General features: G+C 39.3%; 1 protein-coding gene across 8 annotated transcripts in view; it reads left to right on the top strand.

Moving 5' to 3' along the window:
- The window catches only part of MAP3K7CL (MAP3K7 C-terminal like), a 39,196-nt gene that overhangs the window by 6,511 nt on the left and 9,963 nt on the right, over nt 1–22,722 (top strand). For 3 of the 8 annotated variants that reach the window (XM_080376566.1, XM_080376564.1, XM_080376565.1), the window contains exons 2-3: nt 2,779–2,887; nt 11,572–11,630. In XM_080376566.1, the coding sequence (XP_080232692.1) occupies nt 2,818–2,887; nt 11,572–11,630 (129 nt within the window). In that variant the 5' untranslated portion in view covers nt 2,779–2,817. The other 5 variants (XM_080376563.1, XM_080376561.1, XM_080376562.1 and 2 more) reach the window with 4 other exon arrangements.

The raw sequence follows: 22,722 nt of genomic DNA, 5'->3' as shown, positions 1-22,722 counted from the left end.
GGCAACAGGTGTGAAAACTGAACTAAATTGATAGAGCTGTAACAGCACTTAATCTCAGTTCTGCTGCGGATTTTTTTATGGAGAAACAGCAGCCAGTTCTATAGGGCAATTGTTGTGGAGAGCTGCTCATTAAATCTCATTAAATTCCAGGTTGCCCACTCACCCTTATCTCTGTCTACAGAGATACTGTTCTCCATGCATGGAGAAAGCAGGTGGGCAGCTGGGGGCAGCTGGGCTGCGTGTTTCCTGTATCACCTCGTTTGCACGCAGGCTGCCTACATGCCTCTCTGTTCTCTTTGATTGCTTTTTGTGATGAAGAGCTGGAGGATTCTGCACAAAAAGAAGTGAAGAGATAAATGCAACATAAAAAAAAAAAAAAAAAAGGATAGCAGGGTAATTGCTGTGCATAAAGATGAGATTTCTTTCTGTGAATTGGAATACAATGAAAACACTCTTTTGTGTTATGATAGAATTCACTGTTGCTTATTGAAGGGGTATTGATTTTTGCCCTCGTGCAGTAGGTGCTTGAAAGAGGTAATTTAAAGGCATTGCAGACCACGGAGTATGTGACTGGGATAAGACAATAGATTTGCTCCTAGCAATATTGTTATGGCAACTTTAAAACCTCTAGCAGAATGCTTCATTTTAATTTCTCAGGTTATGATATGCAATGTTAAGTATACTCTTATGTGCAAGACCACTTGAGATAGTAAGCAGATGTCATGGGAATGTGTACCAACAACACAGAATGATGAACACCCCTGTTTCAAGGATGTGCTTATCACTTAAAATAACTTTTTTTTTTTTCTTTGCTTTACTTTGTAATGGTATGGAAGGGAAATATGATAAAGAATTTTGGATTAGTAGTTCTGTTGTTTTTTAGAAACAATGAGATGTCTCAGATCTTTCTTATAAATTGAGGGTCTGGGGAAAAAAGATCAATAATGCTAGTAAGGTAAAAATCGTTTAGTCTAGTGCAATGCAGTTCAAAATAGAATATTTCAGTTGACTCCAAGGATCTTTTCCTCAGTGCAAAAACATACACTGCAGCAATTTAGTCGACTTTTCTTTGTCTCTGCCTAATAGATAGCAGTTCAATTTTTTTTGTGTCTTGATTTTTAGCCATGGGTAATACAGAACAATCCTTGATACCCTTCATGTATTGGTAGAGACAATAAGCTCCAAATAAGATTTATGCAAAATAATGATTATTTGTTATGATTTTAAGAAAAGATTGTGCACTTCAAATAACAATTTCTTATGTGGCATTGCTACAGAGTAACCGTATCACTCTGCTAGCTAAATATTTAAGACAGACAAAGCAAATAAAAAACAAATAATGAAATTAATGGGCCAAATGAAAATTTGATACTCTTCCACTGATTGCAAGGCAGTGATGCTGGGGAAGTGTTTGGTTCACTTGTGCATCACCAAAGAGGATTGTAATCCTGAAATGTTGTTCTGTTCTATTGACTTTCTGAGACTGCCAAACAGTTAAGTGTAAATTAGAATGAGTCGTTGGGATTTCAGTGCAATACAATACCTACTTTACTGAAAAACTGCAAGACTATTGGCTTGGGAAACTGGGTTTTGTTTCCACTAACTAAATGCTCTGCTGTCTACTGACATGTGGTACAACTTTTAGTAAATACATTGTTTTTTCCTGAAGAATTTGGTGTTTCTAGTGGGCTGAGGCATTTTTATGGTAATTTAAAAGCTACTCTGATGATTGTTCACATAGTTGGTATGGATACAATGCCTTCTAGATAGCATAGTCTTCAGTCCTAAAATAATTTCTTTATGGGCAGATCTTTCGCTTGCGTGAAGTCCCACTGACTTCATGTTCTCCACACATGGAGCTAATCAGAAGATTAGTATCTGTGAATTTTAGCAGCTTTGTGCTAGATATACAAGGAGATTATGTTTGCACTCAGTTTAACCAAAACTGTTAATTCAAAAGGTTAAATACACATAGCAGAGCTCCGAGTACAACTTCCGAGTGTTTAGAGATGCTTTAATTATACCATTACAGATCAGTAGTAGCTAATTCTTTTGTTGCTCAACAGTTCTTTAGTGCCCTGCTCGAAATGAACTAGCGGTTTTCTTAATGGACAGGGTTTCATCTCAGTAAAGCCACTTTTTGGAACTGGTCTCAGAAGAAAGACCGAGGACTGAATAAGGTCCCAATCCAGGAGTCAAACCCATGCAGACAGACCCCTTCACCTGCACAGAGTTCCACTGAAGAATCACCATCAAGGTTTGGAGACCCAGTAACTTTCTGACCATTAAGGGTGTGACTACCAGGCGCAATTTGGCTGGGGGAGTATGGGTGGAAGGTAGGAGGATGGGTGCCTCCTCATTGACACCATGTAGAGTGGTGTGCACGTTTCCAATCACATGGCAGACTTGGGGTCATGTTACTCTCAACTCCCCACCCCTTCTTCCTTCTTCACCTTCAGAACCAGGCAGCATTGCCACGAGTGAGTCAAGGCTTGCTGAAGGGGCAATGGCGGGGAGCAAGCAGGTGAGGAGAGGGGATGCTTCCTTTGCCATTGTTCTTTCTAATCTGTAAATAGCAAAAGAAAGGCAGTCTCTGCACTGGATTTCACTTAAATCCTTTTTAAATGGAAAAGTGAAACGGCGCTCCCTTGACTTTGATTCTAAACGGTGCTTAGCTAGAATGAGAAAGGTAGCTGTGAATGCATGAAAAGCATTAAAACTCATTTGTTGAATGGTGTCACATGCTCTGTAATAAATATATTGTTTGTGTTATTGCAGCTGGAACAAACAAGTAAAAGCATTGACTCAAGTGCCCACATGATCACCACCGCCAGGGTACCTGCTGATAAGCCAGTACGAATTGCCTTCAGCCTGAATGACTCCCCAGGTACAGTTTAATTTATAGACTAAACCGCAATGAAATAATTGCTTTTACATTTTACATGTTCTTACCAGTGTTTACAATATCAAATGGAGTCCAGTGTCATGGGTGGGTTTTTTTCCTGAATGATAGCATGTGATCAGTTTTCCTGCCTGATATCTTTTAATGTTTCCATTAACAATTTCATTAGACTTAACCCATTGGACTGACAGGTTAGATCTTGGCTTTCTTTCAGTGGTTTGTGGAATGTACTTAGGACTGTAATTAACCATTTAATTTACCTGCAAATGCAGTATGTCTGATTTTAAAGAATTTTAAAACAAGAAAAGTAAAAGGACGTTTTTGTACTGAGGATGAGGCTAGAGCAGGATGAGACTTTCCTTTCAGCAGGAAGGTTGGAAAGTGCTGCACGTGCCCAGCTTGGTGAAAGGTTTCAGGAAACGGATGCCCCACATGGTATGTTCCCTGAGAAAGCAGCAGAAATTTAACTGACGTTCATCCTGTCAGCTAGTGCTGATTGAACATTAATTTCCCCAAACATACCCTGTACACGCACGAACCTTTGGCCTGTGGAATAGACAAATATTATTAGTTTACACCTTAAATATTATTAAGGTCTAGCGAGCTGTTGCCAAACAGTAAAAGTCAGAATGAAATAAAGTAAACTGGGAGCTGTGAAGTTGGCTGTGCTATTGCTAAAGGTGAATGGCTGAAGTCAGGGCTGAGATGTGTTTATGGCATGAAATATAAGGATCTCTGATAACAATAACTGTCCCACTGCTGATGAGTGCTTTATGTGACGGTATGCATTGCAGGATAATGTGTGAGGCCACTTCCTGGGCTTTGTGTGAATAGAGTCTCAGCTTGAATGCGATTTCCTCATTTAAGAAATATTTTAGGATATGCATTATCTTTCCTAGCTAGTTGTTGTGCAATGTTAGTTTTCAGCTACAAGCCTGAAATAGAATCTCATTCCCTAAGCAAGGGAATTTGAAAACAAACATCTTCGTATATTATTGCACATACCTTTCAGCTCATAAAGATGAGTGACACAGAAAGATTGGGACAAGGAATATAAAGAAGCACATGTGGCTGTCTGTGTTGCCTTTCTCATTAATTAAAATAATTTGGTAATTACATTTTTATTACAGAAAGTAATAAAGAATCATTTTCATCCCTAAAGATATAGTAACATGGTAAATTTCATAGAGGAATTATGGCAAAGGTAGGTCATGAAGGGAGATGTAAAAGAAAGGGGAGTGCTCTTACAGATTATGGAAAAGAATGTTTATATGAGACAATGAAAGCAAGTCAGGGAAAGCTGAGACCATGGGAAAATCAAAGACGGTAGAGTGGCTTGTGACAAGAGACGGCAGTAGGAAATGACAAGGTCGTGAATAGCTTGGAAGAAGAGGACATGAAAGGCAGGAAGCCTAGCTTCCTTAACATTGCATCATACTTTATTTTTTACTTTTCTATCCTGCTAATAATTCCAGCCTTTCTCTTAACATTTAGAGAAATAAACTCAATTACATAAAGGTAATCTTTTCCTGTGACTTTTGTTGAACTTTTCCATACTTTCAAGGCATTTATTGTATATATATATACATATATATGTGTGTGCCCCTGCAGTATGCAACCCAGAATCTCTGTGAGTACAGAAAAAACTAAACAGCAATCAGTAAAGCATTTGCCATCTTCTCTGCATCCCATCCCCCTGGGGGATACCAGGATGTCTAAACCAGCATACTCTTTTACCATGTCACAAGAATTCCATCGCTTCTCTTAGTGGTGAGCCTGAACATGGTTATTATATTTTATATATTTACAGAAGGAAAAAGAAATAAACTTTGATCAGGTTTGAAAATTTCCAGCAAACCATAGTTGAATCAAGAAAGTACAAATATTTATTTAACACTTTTGGTTTTTTAAGATAAACTGCAAAAACATTTAACAGATAGACCTTCAGTTATTCCATACTTAGCTTTTTTTTTCTCCTTATTTTTTTAATCTTTTTTTTTTTTTCTCCTAGACAAGGATAATTGTTTTGTGTTCAAACAGGAGTTACCTGCTTTAAGTGCGATAGTAAAACATCAGGTGAGGCTCGTGTACTGCTAGTGTATATACAGAAAGTTTTTCACCAGGGTAAGGGAATTCGTCTGACTCAAGCTTTTCCTTAAATTCTACCTCACTTGAAAGGCACAGTGACAGATTTCACCCAGAAAGGCTGCGCTTTCCTTCCGGGGGCTGTACAACTGCTTACTCGGAGGAACTGGCAGCATAACTAGATATAAAAAGGGGAAATGGAATGTTTCTTCTGGGTGGTGATTATCTCACTGGCTAGGATTGTAACCAAGCACTGGGTGTGAGGAGCAGTGAAAGGAGAAACTGCTCTCAACCCATGAGAAGAGATTACTTTGCGTTAACTAACCTACAAGACCGGAGCTGGCTTATCCTGAGTATACAAGAAATAGTTTAATTGTGTTATATTATTTGTCAGTTAACCCCTGACGACTGAAATCCTGGCCAGCCTTGTGCAGTATTTTTACCATGAAAGTAGGCTAACCAGTTCCTTAAAAGTCTCAGAAACAGCCCATCAGCCGGTGCTATGCAAGAAGACAGTTTTATTGTGTATCTCTTATTCCTGTATATACAGATATCTAGGTTTGACTCTTTCACTCAAATTCAATAAGCTGGCATCAAACAGGTTTCCCAGCGTGTATCTGCACACCATATTGCTCCAGTTTGATTTAAAGTACCGTTTTAATTTAATGAGTTTGAAACTTATTATTTCAGCTTGTCTTACATAACTTGAAAACTAATGCAAGTTAAACTGAATACGGTGTTCCCAAATTCAAGTAAATGTTCCCAAATAGAAAGTTCATTGTAGTTTATCAACATGGATTCAATTAAACCAGTGAAATTCAATATGTCCTAATTTGTATCACTAACTCATATTTACTGAATATATTAGGGGTCAATGATTATAACAGGAACTTTACTAAATTTAGACAAGTGGATTTGTTTTGTGTGATAGTTCTAAGGGAAGGCTGAATCTAGCTGAAAAGGTCTGCTAGTGACATGTGGTGATAAATGACTGGTTTTGAAATTACTAGTAATTTTTTTTTGTTTGAAATTAATCTACCTCTGATAGCACTCTCCAGAAAAATCATTGATAACAAAGGTGGGACATACATCTTCTAATGAAACTGACAGACAGCGGAACAGTGTAATATTTTTGCAAGCACAGCAAATGACTTCTTTTACTCCTGTTTATGTCTTTGTTACCCTAGTGACCGTGAAGAATTTTTGCTTTTATGGTTGATCATGCAAGACTGTTTTGCAATGGTTGCTTCTTCAATAGCAACCTTCAAATCCCTACTCCATCCTCATTCTTGTTGTAATGGCAACGGAGGCTTTCCAGCAGATAACGTATTTGTTGAAAACCAGTGAGGACTGCTAAAATACATGGCTAAAATTTACAGAGCTAGTTCCTAAAATTACGCCCAACCTACAAGTGAGTGGCTTGATCTTTGGGAAATTAGACAGGAACTTAGGTGAGATACCCGCAAATGAATAGTGGCAGTGCATCAGAGGATGCTTGAGGCTTAAGTGAAGGTATATGGAGTAGGAGGGTTTTGCTCTTCTCTCTTCTGTCATGGGCCATTTCTATTTTTGGGAGGTCCACAACTCTTATTATTGAGCAAGCCTTCATAGCCTATTCCTGGGCCAGGCAGTGACCATTCCCCACAATTTTACAAGTGAGGTAACTGCGAGGTTGTATAAGGTCATGTCAGGCAGGGCTGTGAATAGAAGCCTGGGAGCTTCACGCAGCAGTGCCAAGTTGCAGTCACTTAGCCACACAGCCTTCCAGGATGAATTCGATGAGTCTATGCTCGTCTGTCAGTAACCAGGGCTGGAGCTGCTGGATCTCACTGCCCTCGTGGGGCCAAGACTGGACCCCAGTACACAGTCGGCCAGTGCTGTCCCACTGTGAGCTGCAGTGCTTGCGGTTGAGTTTGAGCACTTTTCCTGTGTAAGGGCTGATCTACTTACAGGATAACAGCCTACTTGTGTTACCTATTTAATTCTTTAATTTAGGAGGAAGAGATCTGAATACACTTGCCCACACATGTAGGAGAAAAAAATAGTACTTGATTGTATAATTAAAGACTGGATCATTACTCAGTTACTCAAGGAAGCAGAGCTGTGATTGGCATTTCCTAAATTTTGAGTGCTTGATTTAGCAACCTTAATGTGCTTTCAACACATTTAAATTTTTATGTTCTATTTCTGTCTATCTTTGTGAAGATCCTAGCGAAATCCTAATTTGCAAGTTTATACTTCAAGTAAATCAGATGTTGTTGTTCAAGTATTTATTCATTAACTATTGCCCGTAACTCACAGTTCAGCTAAATGGAGCAGCCAAATAGGAAGAGACTGGGGTGTTACACTTCATTGTACCAGACACTGTGTCAGTCAGACAGTGAAGCATGAGGGATTTGGCTCGTTCATCTACATAATGGAAGTCTGGGCTATTGTGATCTTCAGAAGGCCAAAACATGATTAAATAAGTGAAGTTCTCCAGGAAGTTTGATTCATTCTCAAACGTGCAACATTAGCATGTATCAGGGGACTGAATGCATCAGGACATGGCTGAGAAGTAGTAAACCTTTTGTATGAAGACAGTCCATCTAAATACAGTACAACATTCTAAATCAGATGGCTTCTGTGGATATTTGTACCCCACATCAGAAACCCATCCCATGTTTGTACTAATAGGTGCTATCAGCAGAGAGACAGGACTTCACCTGGACGTTGCAGGTTGAGCAGCTCAGCCTCGCAGTCCTTACATAGAGCTGCTCATCACGCCATTTCAGCATGAAGGTGTGCGGGCTGTGCAGCATGCTTAGGGAGCTTGCTCTTTTGTTATGTTCTTCATTTAGCTGTAGGAATGGTCAAAGAGCTGGCTCTGACATAGAAGGGTACTTTGTCTCAGCGCAGCCGATGGAAAGCAAAAGGATGAAATGATTTCCCTGGAGACCCCTCAGATGCTCTCTGTTCTAATGATAATTTTCAGCAACAAGCAAAGTGAATGTGTGAACCTGATGAAACAAACCCAAAAATCAAACTATTCCATACACATGAACCAAGTCTTTGGTTAAAAAAACATCAACTATATGTGCAGAAAGTTCATCTTGTAATCAGGGTACAGCTCTTTACCTTTAGTGCACTTTCAAACAGAGACCAAATTTAGTTTCAGGATCTGTGGGAAATCAGGAAGTGCTGTGAATTTAGAAATTGTGTGACAGATACTTTAACTTAGGTGGCTGTAATGAAGTCCCTGATCTGACTCTTTCATCACAGATTAGTGCTTTTGAGTTTTCTGGGATGGCCATAACATTAACACGTACGTTTTTCCTCCTTTCTCGTTTTCTTTTGCCCAGAATCTTGACTTACTTTCAGGTCCAGCAAGTTGCAGTCTCTGATTTTTTTATATTTTTATTTTTAATAAAAATGTGTTTTCAACAACTAGCTTGAATTATAAATCCCTTTTCTTTACAAGTGACAGGGAAGGGAGCAGTAAAATAGTGACCAGAGGGGTGAGGTGCTGTTTGTATCTGGTGAAGAATCAGCCTAGTCATATTCAGGGTTTTGTGGTACAGAAAGGCTGCTTTATAATAAAGGGCCCTTTGATTATATCAGTGATTCCTTATGACAATCTAGGCACTTAAATATTGGTTATAAATTGAGAAAAGGAGAAAAAAAAGTTATTTCTGAGTTCTGTTAAGGAGATGTAGAATAGGAAAGGACAAATGCAGACAGGTAAGGACTGTTATGAGAGTCTTTTGATCTTCAGAAGATTTTCTCTGAACTTCTAGAATTTTCAATGTTTCTGATTTTCAGAGTCATAGATTTTTAAGGCTAGAAACCAGTGTGATTTTGTTTGATCTCTTGTGTAGCACCCAGTATTGCAATAGTGATTCTTTTGGAAGAAAATGCAAGACTATGTCTTTCCTCTTGACTTGCTGAAAACATCCTCAAAAAAGTTTTAGGAGGTGAATGACTGCTGTCATTTGTTTTCCCCTTGTGTGAAATCTAAATGTGTTTAGATTTGACCAAGTGGGTTTTGTTGTTATTGTTGTGGTTGTTACTTTGACAACAGTGAAATACAGACTGACATGATGCAGTAATTTCACTGGAAGCTGTGGGGAAAGTTTTTTGTTGTTCTTTTTGTGGAAACCAGAGCGCAGTTAGCTGTGAGCATTTCTATTTATCTTTGTAAACTAAATACTTCAGCTGAAAGCTTCAGGGGAGCTTAAGAGAATTAGGAACTCAGAAAAATGTCAAACAACTGAAGTCCCCAACTTTTCTTGATGATGTTCTACACATCAGATGATGAATTAAACAAGTCCTAAACTAGCATAACTAAAAAAAACCCTAGCAGCTGTTCAATAGATGCTAGGGCAGGCCCATTATAAAATGTACTATGGTATGCCATAATGGTTAGGATACCAGTATGTTCTATTTTTAGTACCATTGACTCAGTCACTCGAGTTCAAAAAATAAGCAGGGAACATCTGTTTATTGAAAGGATTTCCTCTATAGTAATTTCTCTATATATTCCATCCTTTTAAAAGTATTTTCAAACTTTTTTTTTACTGATTCTTTTCTGAAGATAATCCAATATATTTTCTAATATTCTGATACTGCATCAAATTTGTTTTCTTATTAATATCCCATGCAGCAAAAAAATAATTATTAGCTGATGTTTCCTTAAAATTCTTGGGGTTGCTTTTGCTTTGTTTTTCTTAAGTTAAAAATATTTGCAGTCCCTCCTAAAAGCTACTGTACCAAAGATTGTACTGCTGGAATTGTCAAAACAAATAGCAGCTTAACTGCTGTCCACGACTCTGGTCCAATATCTCTGTCAGAATATTTAACAGCTATTCAGCCAAATATTTGTAGAGCAGCTGTACCCCTAGTCAGACTGAGTCGTATTCCGTCCTTCCTTTTAGCTTTGCCATATGATTCATCTTTCTTCTTTTAGAATATTAGTCTATTTTTAAATATTGTACAAGAAAGCAACAGCAAATTAAAGGTAAACACTTGCATATCTACGTGATACAATTCTGTACAATTAAAGCAAATTAAGTGTTTTCCAGAATGGACATGTTTGGGAATAGTGTGCAACATGAAGTTGGAGGGGGGTTATGGCTTTTTGATAATACTTGCAAGACCCTTACCCCTTGCAATAAGATTGTAATATAGAACTTCACTTTGTTTCTTGAGGAAGTTCCAAAGCTTTTGCTTTTGCCCTCTGTATCACTGTATTTTTTTTTTTCTGTTCTGGGCATCCCTTCCTAGAGGGGCACAGGTCTAACTATGTTAGTTGAAGTAAGGGTCAGACTGTGTGTTAGCCAGAATGTTTATTCTTCATAGGATAAGATGACTTACTTTAATTTTTCCCCCTAACCTACTTGGCTGGATGACCACTGAGGGCAGGCTAAAGAGATAACAAATATTTGACAAATAATTTAAATCCTAGTCTGTACTCTTTAAGAGTATTCAGAATCCTGCTTTGATACGTGGTCCTCTTAGCCTTATTGAGGTTTTGTTGTAGTGTACAAGTCTGCCAGCATAGAGCAGGTTGCAGGATCTGACCTGTGTTAGCAATTTTCTCCTATGAGAGCCGTGCTTGTTTAATTTTGACACATTACAAATAACTGACTCTGCAAGCTAGCTAATAGTAACCTTCTCTTCACCTCCTGTAACCTGTAGTAAGATGCATAAACAGTCATCACAATCCGATGCAAAACTGATAGTGTGAAAGTCACTGAGAAAGAAATATTGCATTGGCTAGCTGTGACGTTACCAAGTATGATTCATATTTCTGATCTCAGTCCAGCTACTAGTGGGCAGGTGTCCACATCACAACACTGACGTAACTGGCACAGTCTGTCCCACCTTTGCTGGAAGCCTGTACTAAAAATAAAGGAATAAATAAAAACAGGGTTTGGCTTGTTGTCATGGATGAACTAACGCTAGTCCGTACGAATTGTTATCTACAGGTTATAATAAAGACATTATTTTGCAGTATGGAGAAATTTGTGGTGCCTTCCTCTTTCTAATCACATCTCTGTAGGTAACAGTCTTCTTGTTCCAGGGTTGCCAGGCTGGTTTGTGTGTTCTTGTGGTTGCCTTTGGGTGGTGAGAGGTTTCTGTTATTGTTGGTTAAACCCTGGTAAGTCATTGTATTGTGATGGGGAAGGTATCTTTCCCTTCATTGAAATAATGAAGTCTTTGGTAGCAAGGGTGCTGTCCTTGGAAGATTCTTTTCTTTGCAGTGTAATGGAGAGCCCGAGAGGAAAGATTGCTTGGATTTACTGTTTTTATTAAATTATCACATCTTCTACTGCACTAACTGCTTTGTTTTGTTTCTTAATCACTGCAATACAAAATAGGCTGTCTTTCCAGCACCTAAATCTTTTTCTTACTGCCAACTCACTAGTATTTTCAAGGAGTCTATTAAGGTATCTCAAGCGTAGAAAGATAAGCAGATGGAGAGGTGTTTGCAGGATCCCAGTATTATTGTAAATGTATGCAATGTAGAACTACATTAAACTACATTAAATCTGAAATGCCCTTTTTGTTAGATGTTGACTTTTAACATCATGTTTACCTTTTAGATGATGCTTCGTCTGAAAACTTCCCTTTGGCATTTCCAGAACTAGATCAGCAGCTGCAGGTAAGCATTTTATATTTTTTTTACTACAGTCCTACTTCACATTCACCATAGTTATGATTAAAAAACTCTGGTTGTCACACTAAAGGGAAAGTTTTTAGTGGTGCTTCTCTAATCTATTAACATTTAATCAGACTGTGTATTTCCATAGAAGAAAATGTTGTCTTTTCAAGATCTGTGGAAAAATTGATTTGTCATTTTTAAACCAACTGCATGGAAATTATTATTTTAACAACCTCATCTGCCTTTTAACTTTTGGGTTCAATTCCTGTGCAAAACACAGCATGTACTGTAGCACTGCAGTTAAGAGGGTTCCTGTGGTTTTGGTGGGAGAAGGAATGAGCCAGATAATATATTTTCATGCCTACAGGCTGTGCTGAAACTGATATGATCAGCTTTCTCTGAAGCAGTCCAGGAGAATAAAAACTTGTATTTTGTAGTGCCATCTTCTCTCTATTCTTGGGTAACTAAAGCTAGTCATCAGGACTGATGAGAGCCTCCTCAAAGTTACCCTAGTTCATGCCGCGTAGCCAGCAACCCTCATGGTTGCCCTAGCAGGTCTCTGCAGACAGCATGGGATAAAAATGGTGAATCATTTTGTGACCAGTCCGATTTGTCAGCATAGCACAATGGAGCCCCAATATACCGGACAGTCAGACAGCAGTTGATGGCATCTCTATGGTTCACCAGGCACAGAGCCAGTTCTGTATCCAGGGATTATTTCCCTTTCCTCTGTGGTGGTCCTGGAGTGTTTGTTGGCTTTTGTAAACTACTTCAGATCATCTGTTTCCCGGGAGCATTTAGGCTTCCTCTGATATTTCAATATGAAGGCAGTTGTTTCCTGAGTGTAAACTGAGAAAGGCATTAGCAGACCATGTTGTCCAATAATGTCATCCTTCCTGTCCCCATCAAGTGATGAGACAACACTGGAGGGCTGCTGACTGAGAAGGCTGACTTTTCTCTCCTGCTGCTGTCATCAAAAGGGTGACTGAGGAAGGCATGGGGGATGACAGAGACTCTTCTTGCTCTACTGCTTTAACCCTGAGAACAGGGACAGGTTCCTTGGGCATAGCTAGGCAAGATTAAAGAAACGAAGAGCAACTTAAGATTTGGGCTGAAAGGAGCAGGGTGGTATGTTGGCCTCTTTATTCCGCTGATCTTCCAGTGCAGCAAAAAACGATCAATATTTTTTCCCTCCGAAGAATTCACTTTGAGAAAAACAGTATTGATCTGTGGCTGAAGCACTGAACTGAAAGTAAAGAACCTGCATTGTTTCCAACATTCTGTCAGTGACACATTGTGTGATCCTGGAGGAGTCGCTTCATCGCTCTGCTCATCTCTGAAATGAGGTTAATAATTTTTACCTTTTTTGTTAAAAGAGCATTGAGATCAGCAGGTAAAGACTGCTTTAAAAGAGCAAAGTGTGATTATCACTATTGCTGTTGTTACATAAAAACAAAATTACTGGTGTTAGATGTAGGTACTTCTCAGGCCAAGTGATGATTTTTTTATTAGGACTTTTATGACCCATTTCTGGAACATATAGTGTACTCTAAATGTGTAATTTCACGATAGACCAAAATTACAGCTCTGGAAGCATTCATGTCTACTGGATAAATCATAGCCCTTCAGTAAAAGTTTTTAAAGTACACACTAGAGCAGTTCTGCTAAGTGCACCTTCCTGGTCTGTTAAGTACCTGACCTTTTTTTCAAGAGAACCTTTCTTTACTCTCATGATCTCTATATGATAACAAATTCAAAGAAACAGTCAGAGGCTTTGATTCAAATAATGTTCTTCTTATTATCCTTCAGAAACTTTTTCTTAGACTATTGAGGTAGTTGAAAGGATAACTTATAAGGGCTGTCTGGGCGACTCAGCCACTCAAAAGTATAGATTTAGTGGTAGAGCTTCATCATTTAGCTTTTCAAGCTTATGTGCATATTTAGATTTTGATGCCTTTATGTTCAGCCAGAGGCAGTTAAGTCAACACGGGGTTTTGAGCTGATGCAGAGGTAACAGTTCATTTAGCTTTAGCAATCAACACTTGAATTTCCTTGCTTTTGTCAATCTGGATCACAGCTTAAAGTTGTAACAATTTAATGTAAATACATTATGTTTACAGTGCTTTAAAATTTCATACAAGCAATAACTGTAACAAAGTTATAAATTACCTAGTTACATTTTCTTATTAATTACTTTTTTAAATTGGAGTAATCCAGACTGCTAAGGGTGTGTTAGCCCTGTATAGCATGTGGTTGCGATTTATGTTAATGTAACCACACCAGCCTTGACAGAGGTAGCTCCTGTATTACAGAAGCAAACTATTACCTGGGCTTCACCAGGATCTGCAGTACTGAATGGTGGTGTCCCTTGTCATTCCATCCATGCTTTTCTCTGCCCCAAAGCTGGCTAGTATAAAGCAGCACACATGAAGTGTCATGTAAACTAACCCTTTAATCACCTGTGGCATAGCAGCCTGAAATGCTTGAATTTGTAAGATTGCTGGTACCTATTTTCTTAATAAAATTATCACATCTACAGCCACAAGATTTTCATCACTGCCATAAATACAGTCAAAAGCATTTGTATCTTAAAAAGAAACAAACTATAAATGCAGGGTAGGTGGCTATGCAATGATAGGCACTTAAACAAACAAAAGGTAGCAAGTTTCCAGGTTTCTAACATACAAAGGAAAAAATTGAAACCTATTTTAAAAACAAACTGAAGAAAACCCAAGGCCAAATTAGCTGATCTTCAGGTTGGATTTTGAAAGCTATGTAAGTTCACCGAGTGACTTGTAAAATCAGAGCCTTAGAATTTTATGCATGCAGGCAGCAGACCACAGCCTGAGTACCAAGCAATTTGCACCTCTGTTTTAAGCTTCAAGCCCTTGTCCTCCTTACGTTAGGCCCTGGCAGACAACTTGGCTGTTTGAGCGGTATTACCTAGTGTTCCCACTTCTCCTACCACGATCCTACCATACCTGCTCCCCAGGCGCTGGTATCTGACGGCAGGACAAAGTTCGGTGCAGCCTCCCCCTGACAGGGTAGTAAACCCTGCTGTCCAAGCACAAGCACCAGCTTTACAGAGGTAGAGGTAGGTTTGGCTGGATGAGAGGTATTTCTAGGAGGCTAACTGCAGATAGCTAATTCTCTATAAGGACTCTTACTAAAGGACAATCCTAGCTGAAAATTACAGCTTCTTTCTGCAGAATAAAAATGATCAGTCTAGTGTTCTGATCCAGCTAGGTTCAGACCCAAAATATTGTATTTTCCAACTATGTTTTTGAATGCTACTACTCTGAAAGGAAAAAATTCCAAGAAGCAATTTGTAGGAAAAGAATATCAACTCTCTAACTCAAAAGTTTTGCTTTTGTTTTGGGTTTGTTTTGGTGTTTTGTTTTTTTTTTAACTTTAAACAAAAAATGACTGTATGGTCAAACCAGACAGAAAAGCCCTATATATGAGAACAGAGCAGTCTAAGCTATATGCAGGAAAAGGTCTTTTTTGCAACTTTATCATTAAAAAAACTACGATGTTGCTGATATGCTACCTATAAAACAAAGCTCATATTAATAAACTTCTTGCTTTGAATTCCTTTTGCAGTATTGGAAATTATTCTCTTCCCACTGACGAGCAACACTTTGAATGAGGATAAAGCACTTTTTTATTTGGCCTTCAGTGTCATTTCCTCACCGCCCTTGTGTGAGCAGTGTCGTGGGCAGTGCAGCAAGGGCAGGCTTGCTACGTCTGTCAGTTTGTTATTGGGAAACGTTAACCTTTGCCTTGTGTAAAAGTTGGACTCAGCCTCGGAAGGCACTGCCCTGATTAGCTGCATAGTGGGTGGTGGCCCTTCTGACAGACACTCTACTACGGGTTATCTGCTATAATTAGAAGCGTACATCAGCATCTAAGGCCTTGTTGTTCAGGTCACTGAACATGGAGGAAGGTATCTAGTGTTAAGTACCCGCATTACTATGCTCTGTGTGTTGTCTGTCCTGTTGTAGCATTTCCTGTGACTTGCTCAGTTTATCTCCCTCTTCTCCATTAAAGTCTTTATTCCAGCTGGGAGTTTGATGCGTAAGAGGGAAGAACATAAGTCACATATGGATGCACAGGGTGTTCTGTAATTCTTTATCATCTCTTCTCATGAAATCATGAGCTTGAGAGAGGCATTTATATTCTATTTTGAATTATGAATCTGTTGCGATCAATGGAGATAGATGACTGTAAAGTTCCTGCAACAGAGAAAAGGCTCCAACCATTTATAGTATCAGTTTGTGTTAAGTCAAGGGGTAGTTTTTCATGCTTTAGTGGGAAATGTCTACACAAAAGAAGCTATGAAAATATTACTCAAGGGACAGATTGTTGTGTGATACTAGCATTTAACAGAAACCTTGTTTACTCTGGAACTTCAATGGAACTATTTCTTCTACTAACTGCCAAGACTTTTGTTAGATATGCAAATTATTTTAGAAAGTTTAAAAGTATACTGTGTTTTTAAAGGGTATGCTGTGGGTTTTTTAATATGTATTAAATTCCAAGAGAATTCCTAGGTACCGTGATACTCTATATCTAGATGTGATTGCCTATGAACTTGATAAGTCTGCTATAATGCTGCTGTGATAACTAGGTTCTTAGATTAGATGATGAAGACATGGATGTTTACACAGTCAGAACATCATACTAAGGTTAGTAAAGAATGGAACAACTCCCAGGAAAGGAAAGCAGAACTCTCAATTGGTCTCATCCAGTTGACTTGAATTGTTTGAAGAAAAGAGAACGGCTTACTTTCATAGTAAAATTAGACTAAACTAGATATATCCTAGAACAGGTAGCTGGAACTGTTTGATTCCAGCTACACAAAAAAAAAAAAAAAAAAAAAAAAAGCAGCTGCAGTATGCAGCTTGGAAACGTGTGGTTTCTTCCATCATGGAAGAGTACATAAGGCGGTATAATGAACATGGCCCATGTGCAAAATACTGGCGCTGAACTTTCTGGTTTTCCAGAACAGTTTAGTTGAAAATTACCAAATTTACAAAAAGTGAGACCAGTGCAAAAGACTGACTTTTAGGCAAGTCCACGTGCTCAGCTGGCAAAACTGCATGATAATTTTTTCCTGTAAAATTCAGCCTTTTCAGGAGAAATCTTTGATATTTTTTTCACAGTAGAACTGAAAGCAAATGCAAACAAATGAAGATGAATTAAGAAGTAAAATCTTCTGAAGTTTTTGAACACTTGGGTGACACTATCAACTATACAACATTTGTGGATATGGAATGCTGATATTCAGATGGCAAGGCAAAACGCACTTTGTCATGTGAATGAAGTAAAAAAATTACTGAAAACTGTCCTTTTGTGTACCCCAGCAAAGATTTTAGTTAGAACAGCTCCTTCAACCTGTCTAAAAAAAACAGGCTCAGGGCCTTTTTATTTCTTCATTAACATCTTCCAACATCTTTCATATGTGCATTCCAAACAAAGATTTAAATAAGTAGTGCATATGTCTTGTAAAGATGTACATACATATGTGCAGTTACAGAACAGCCTATAACAGGATCTCTTGGTATCTACTTGCTGGATTCCATAAAAAGTTTATCAGTGTCACAGTGAGTTATTCAACAAAATACAAAGAAAAATCAGACCGTGTTGAAAATTTGGCATAGTAGGATAGACCACTAGTATGGCTGAGAGCTGCAGCTTTTGTACGAGCTTTGTGAACAAACCAGAGGTGGTGTGTGTGCATATTTTGCCAGCACAGGAAAATGAGGGTGGATGACACTGAAGCCTGAAATAAGCAGGATTAAAAGTAGCAACTGTTGCCAGTAAATATAACTTTCTTTGGCAGGGGTGTTTTTTGCTTATGTAGCAGATATGCTTTTATATATATTAATTTATGGACAGGCAAGATACTTCATGAAATAACAAGCTCAGACTGTCCTAAGGAGACACTAAAGTATGGTTGTTGGCTTCTGAGTGAAAAAGTTATATACTGCAAATTGAACTTTATTAAAGCCTGTTGTAATTAGTCACCTACGTAAACTAGCAAACTCTTACCAAAAAAATAGTATACAGACTTCATGGATGAAAAGTGCTTTCTACTGGGAATTCCAGTTCTTTTTCTCTGCCACAGGAATGCCATCAGTGTAGCATCTGCAGCACTTCCCGTGGCCTGGCCACAGGCATTCCAGCTAGAATGGAGAGCAGAGAAAGACTGCTTGGATGAGCTAGGGAAAATGGAAATTTAATCTGGGATGCCTTAGAGGAATGCAGCTTTACTGAGACGTAGGTGTTGGAAGGTATATGACAGCCCTCTGTACGTACATCTCAGGGGTAAAACAGGTAGGACAACTGCTATTTGAATGAAAAGTGATGCTGGCACAATAAAAGACTACACAAACCTGTCTTCAGCAAAGTGGAAATGGGAAAAATGTTTCTAATCTTTGGTGAGGCTCTGGGCCAGTCTTACAACTGAGGCAAGGGACTTCGGGTTTTCTAAGCAGAACTGTACAAGACCTCTTAATTGCAGGATTTGCTTCTGTAACAGGAGCCTGTACTCACTGATTCCTCCCATTATAGGTTCCACTCATTCCCATTTAGATAAGTATGGACTAGTCCAAAAACTTACTATTCTGCTATTGTTTCCTTTTCTGTGTAATTATGTTAATATTGCAAACATCTGTTGGCTAGTTGGAGTTACCTTTTTGGAACAAGCAAGTTTTGCTTCTCTTTCTGCATTTGTTTTTCAGTTTTCCCTGCCATCTCCTGAAAATGCTTCTCTTGGTGGGAACAGATCATAGAATGATAGAATGTTTTGAGTTGGAAGGGACCTTAAAGACCATCTAGTTCCACCCCCCTGCCATGACATCTTCCACTAGACCAGGTTGCTCAAAGCTCTGTCCAACCTGGCCTTGAACGCTTCCAGGGTTGGGGCATCCACAGTTTCTCCGGGCAATGTGTTCCAGTGCCTCACCACCTTCATAGTGAAGAATTTCTTCCTAATGTCTAACCTAAATCTGCCCTCTTTCAGTTTAAAGCTGTTACTCCTTGTTCTATCACTACATGCCCTTGTAAAAAGTCCCTCTCCAGCTTTCCTGTAGGCCCCCTTTAAGTACTGGAAGGTCTCCCTGGAGCCTTCTCTTCTCCAGGCTGAAAAACCCCAACTGTCTCAGCCTATCTTCACAGGACAGGTGCTCCAGCCCCCTGATCATCTTCATGGCCCTCCTCTTGGACAATCCAACAGGTTGATGTCCTTCTTATGTTGGGGGTCCCAGAGCCGAACACAGTACTCCAGGTGGAGGTGAATCACCTCACTCAACCTGCTGGTCACACTTCTTTTGATGCAACCAGGATATGGCTGGCTTTCTCGGCTGCAAGCGCACATTGCTGGGTCATGTTGAGCTTCTTGTCAGCCACTAGCTGCAAGTCCTCCTCAGGGCTGCTCTCAATCCATTCTCTGTCCAGCCTGTATTTGTGCTTGGGATCGCCCCAACCCACATGCAGGACCTTGCACTCGGCCTTGTTGAACTTCATAAGGTTCACATGGGCCCACCTCTCAAGCCTGTCAAGGTCCCTCTGGATGGCATCTCTTCCCTCCAGCGTGTCGACCACACCACACAGCTTGGTGTCATTGGCAAACTTGCTGAGGGTGCACTCAATCCTGTTGTCCATGTCTCTGATGTTAAAAAGCACTGGTCCCAGTACCAACCCCTGAGGAATGCCACTTGTCACTGGTCTCCACTTGGACATCAAACCATTGACCACAATTCTTTGTGTGCAACCATCCAGCCGGTTCCTTAGCCACCAAGTGGTCCATCCATCACATCCATGTCTCTTCAATTTAGGGATAAGGACGTTGTGTGGGACATTGTCAAATGCTTTGCACTAGTCTAGGTAGATGATGTCAATTGCTCTTCCCTCATCCACCAGTGCTGTAACCCCATCATAGAAAGCCACTAAATTTGTCAGGCATGATTGGCCCTTAGTGAAGTCATGTTGGCTGTCACCTCCTTCCCATGTGCCTTAGCATAGTTTCCAGGAGAATCTGCTCCATGATCTTGTCAGGCACAGAGGTTAGACTGAATGGCCTGTAGTTCCCTGGGTCTTTCTTTTTTCCCTTTTTAAAAATGGCGGTTATGTTTCCCCTTTTCCAGTCCATGGGAACTTCATCAGACTGCCACAACTTCTCAAATATGATGGACAGGGCTTAGCAACTTCATCCACCAGTTCCCCCAGGACTCACGGATGCATCTGATCAGGTCCCATGGTCTTGTGCACCTTCAAGTTCCTTAGGTGGTCCTGAACCTGATCTTCTCCTACAGTGGGTTGTTCTTCATTTTCCTAGTCCCTGCCTTTGCTTTACGTGACTTGGGCAGTGTGGCTGGAGCACTTGCTGGTGAAGACTGAGGTGAAAAAGTCATTGAATACCTCAGCCTTCTCCATATCCTGGGTACTCACATCTCTTGTTTCCTTCCAGAGATGACCCATGTTTTCCCTAGTCTTCTTTTTATCACCGATGTACCTGTAGAAGCTTTTCTTGTTGCCTTTGGTGTCCCTGGCCAGTTTTAATTCTACCAGGCGTTAGCTTTCCTAATGTGATCCCTGGCTGATTGGACAAATTTTCTGTGTCCCTCCCAGGCTACCTGTCCTTGCTCCCACCCTTGTGGGTGGCTTCCTTTTTGTGTTTGCATTTGTCCAGGAGCTCCTTGTTCACCCATGCAGACCTCCAGGAGTTTTTGCCTGACTTGCTCTTTGCTGGGACGCATCATTCCAGAGCTTGGAGGAGGTGAACCTTGAATATTAACCAGCTTGACTGGGCCCCTCTTACCTCCAGGGCTTTATCCTGATTTATCCCAATCCCAGATGTATCATTAGTTCTTTGCACTCTTTTTTATGTTAAAAAAGTAGGCTGTTAGACATGGGTGAAATAATTTTTCTGTGCTTTTGTGTTGGCTTGCATTTTCTGGTGGGCAGCAAAGAACTGTCCTGACTTGCATCTTTCAATTTTTTCTTGTGATTACAGTAGGGGTGTTTGTTAAATAATGAATGCATAAGCCTGTTTCATGTTCTACTGGCCAGAAATTACACATGAACACTGTAGGTACCATCTTGAAAAACTTTCTCAGAAATTGCAAAACTGCAAAAGACCAAACTAATTTTTCCTATCATCTAGTCATATAAAAACATAATCAAATTTACATTTTAAAGTAAAAGTACGGTCAAAATTTAGAAAGTTCTTGATATTGTGCTTAATAGCATCAGACAAGATTAAAAAGAATTTTATGAACAGAATATTAGTGAACTGTATCTTTTGTTGTCGGTTTATTTTGAGTGATAAAATATCAATGTAAGACAAAATGACACTGAAGAAGAAACAGTGATAGGAAGGGGTTTGAAAGTCAGCAACTGGTTCTAAGTGGGAATTAGATACTAAGTCTCAGCATGACTAGATAATTTTTAGCTCTCTATATATATCTTTTGAGTGGGAAGCTGGAATATAGAACCCGAATGCTGCTTTAATTTTTAAACTGGTTTAAACCAGCTAGATTTGTGGAAACTAAGTTGGAAGCAAGAGCAAAGTGTTTTTTTTCTTTTGAAGTGTCACTGCTTGGGGACTTTCCCCTTGGGTACTGTTCAAAATTGTTTTATTGTGACGCATTTGTTGTTTGCTGATCTCTGGTAGATACCAGAGATGCTACTTTGGCTCACCCTTGCATTCTTGGATTACAGCACTGAGACTTCTATATTCTGTCTTGTTAAATTTATGGTTATTATTTGGCTGGCTATATGAATGGTGCTGTTGCTCATCCACAATGAAATGCAATGAAAAACCCTTTCCCAGGGACCAGATTCATCAAGTAATGGACTGTCCTTTCCCTGGGTTCCTAAATTCTCCAAGCTCAGAGAGAATGAAACAATGTGCTGTGAAACAATTCTGCCACAGCATTTTTACATTTAGAACATGAAAAACAAGTGTCTGTGTTAAAATTTCTGTGAGGAACCACGTACCATCTACAAGTAATTGTAAGGTTCATATACTAGATACCTCTGTACATTGGGGTATATCTGAAGCCAACTTACCCTGCATCCCAGATAAAATTATTTTTAATCTTTGGCTCTGAATATGTTCAGTAAAATTTAAATTTCCAGTTTAAAGGAAATGCTTACAAGATCATAAATAGGAGAAGTCTGAAGACTTATGCTTTTCTTTTCCTGACAATGTCATTGAAGGAATATACTACGGAGAAGAGTCAAAGTAGGACAACATGAAATAAAAAATAATCTGCTTGTATTGTGAAAGGCAATTGGATGTTCTTTAACTGGGCAGTAAAGAAACTATTTTAAGTGCTTCCTTTTGCTTCAAACAGGTGGCTCAAGCATGCTATTTGTAGTTCATTTACAGTCAATTGATTCATAGCTAATAATTTAAAAATACTACGCTTCCTGAAAGTGTTATAGCCAAAATGTGACGGTCAAGCCTGAAGCCTGAATTAAGTTGCATTCTTCTTAAGGAGCAAAAAGCACTAGCATTTAACCAAACTGTATTTTCAAGATCTTGCTTGAAATATATATGAGGTGTCCCAGGACAGAGAGAATTTATTTCCCATATTTATTACCTCCAGTGTGCATTGAAAAACACTTAAAATCTTGCTGCAATAATGCCAGCATTTAGGTTAGGAGGTACAGTGCTTTTGCCCTCACTGAGTCTTTTTTATCTGATTTTTTTTTTAATTGCTCTCATCCCTCCGCTCTCAATCTCACCTGTACTTCTCACGGAAATTTAAAACATTTTGCAAATATAGCTGATTTAACTCTCATAATTTCTGCTGACTAAAATATCCCCTTCTTCTACAGGGAATAGAGATGCAGAGAAACTGGGTATGATCTTGAGCAAACTACTTACAGCTTGAGGTGTTGCTGGGATAGAACCCATTATGAAATCTTGGCTGCACTGGCGGAGGCAATATCATAACTCCTGTTGAGTCCAGCAGAATCAGCTCATGTCCCAGTTCGTGGTCCTGTCCCATTTAGTAATAAGCTGGAATAAGCATTGCATCTATGGAAAAAAAGAGTGCTTAGTCGATAGTTTTCCATG

The sequence above is a fragment of the Falco punctatus genome (assembly GCF_963210335.1).
Source record: "Falco punctatus genome assembly, chromosome: 2".
In the NCBI taxonomy this organism is placed as follows: Eukaryota; Metazoa; Chordata; class Aves; order Falconiformes; family Falconidae; genus Falco; species Falco punctatus.
Note: the sequence above shows the minus strand (reverse complement) of the source record. Positions and strands in the feature narration are given on the sequence as shown.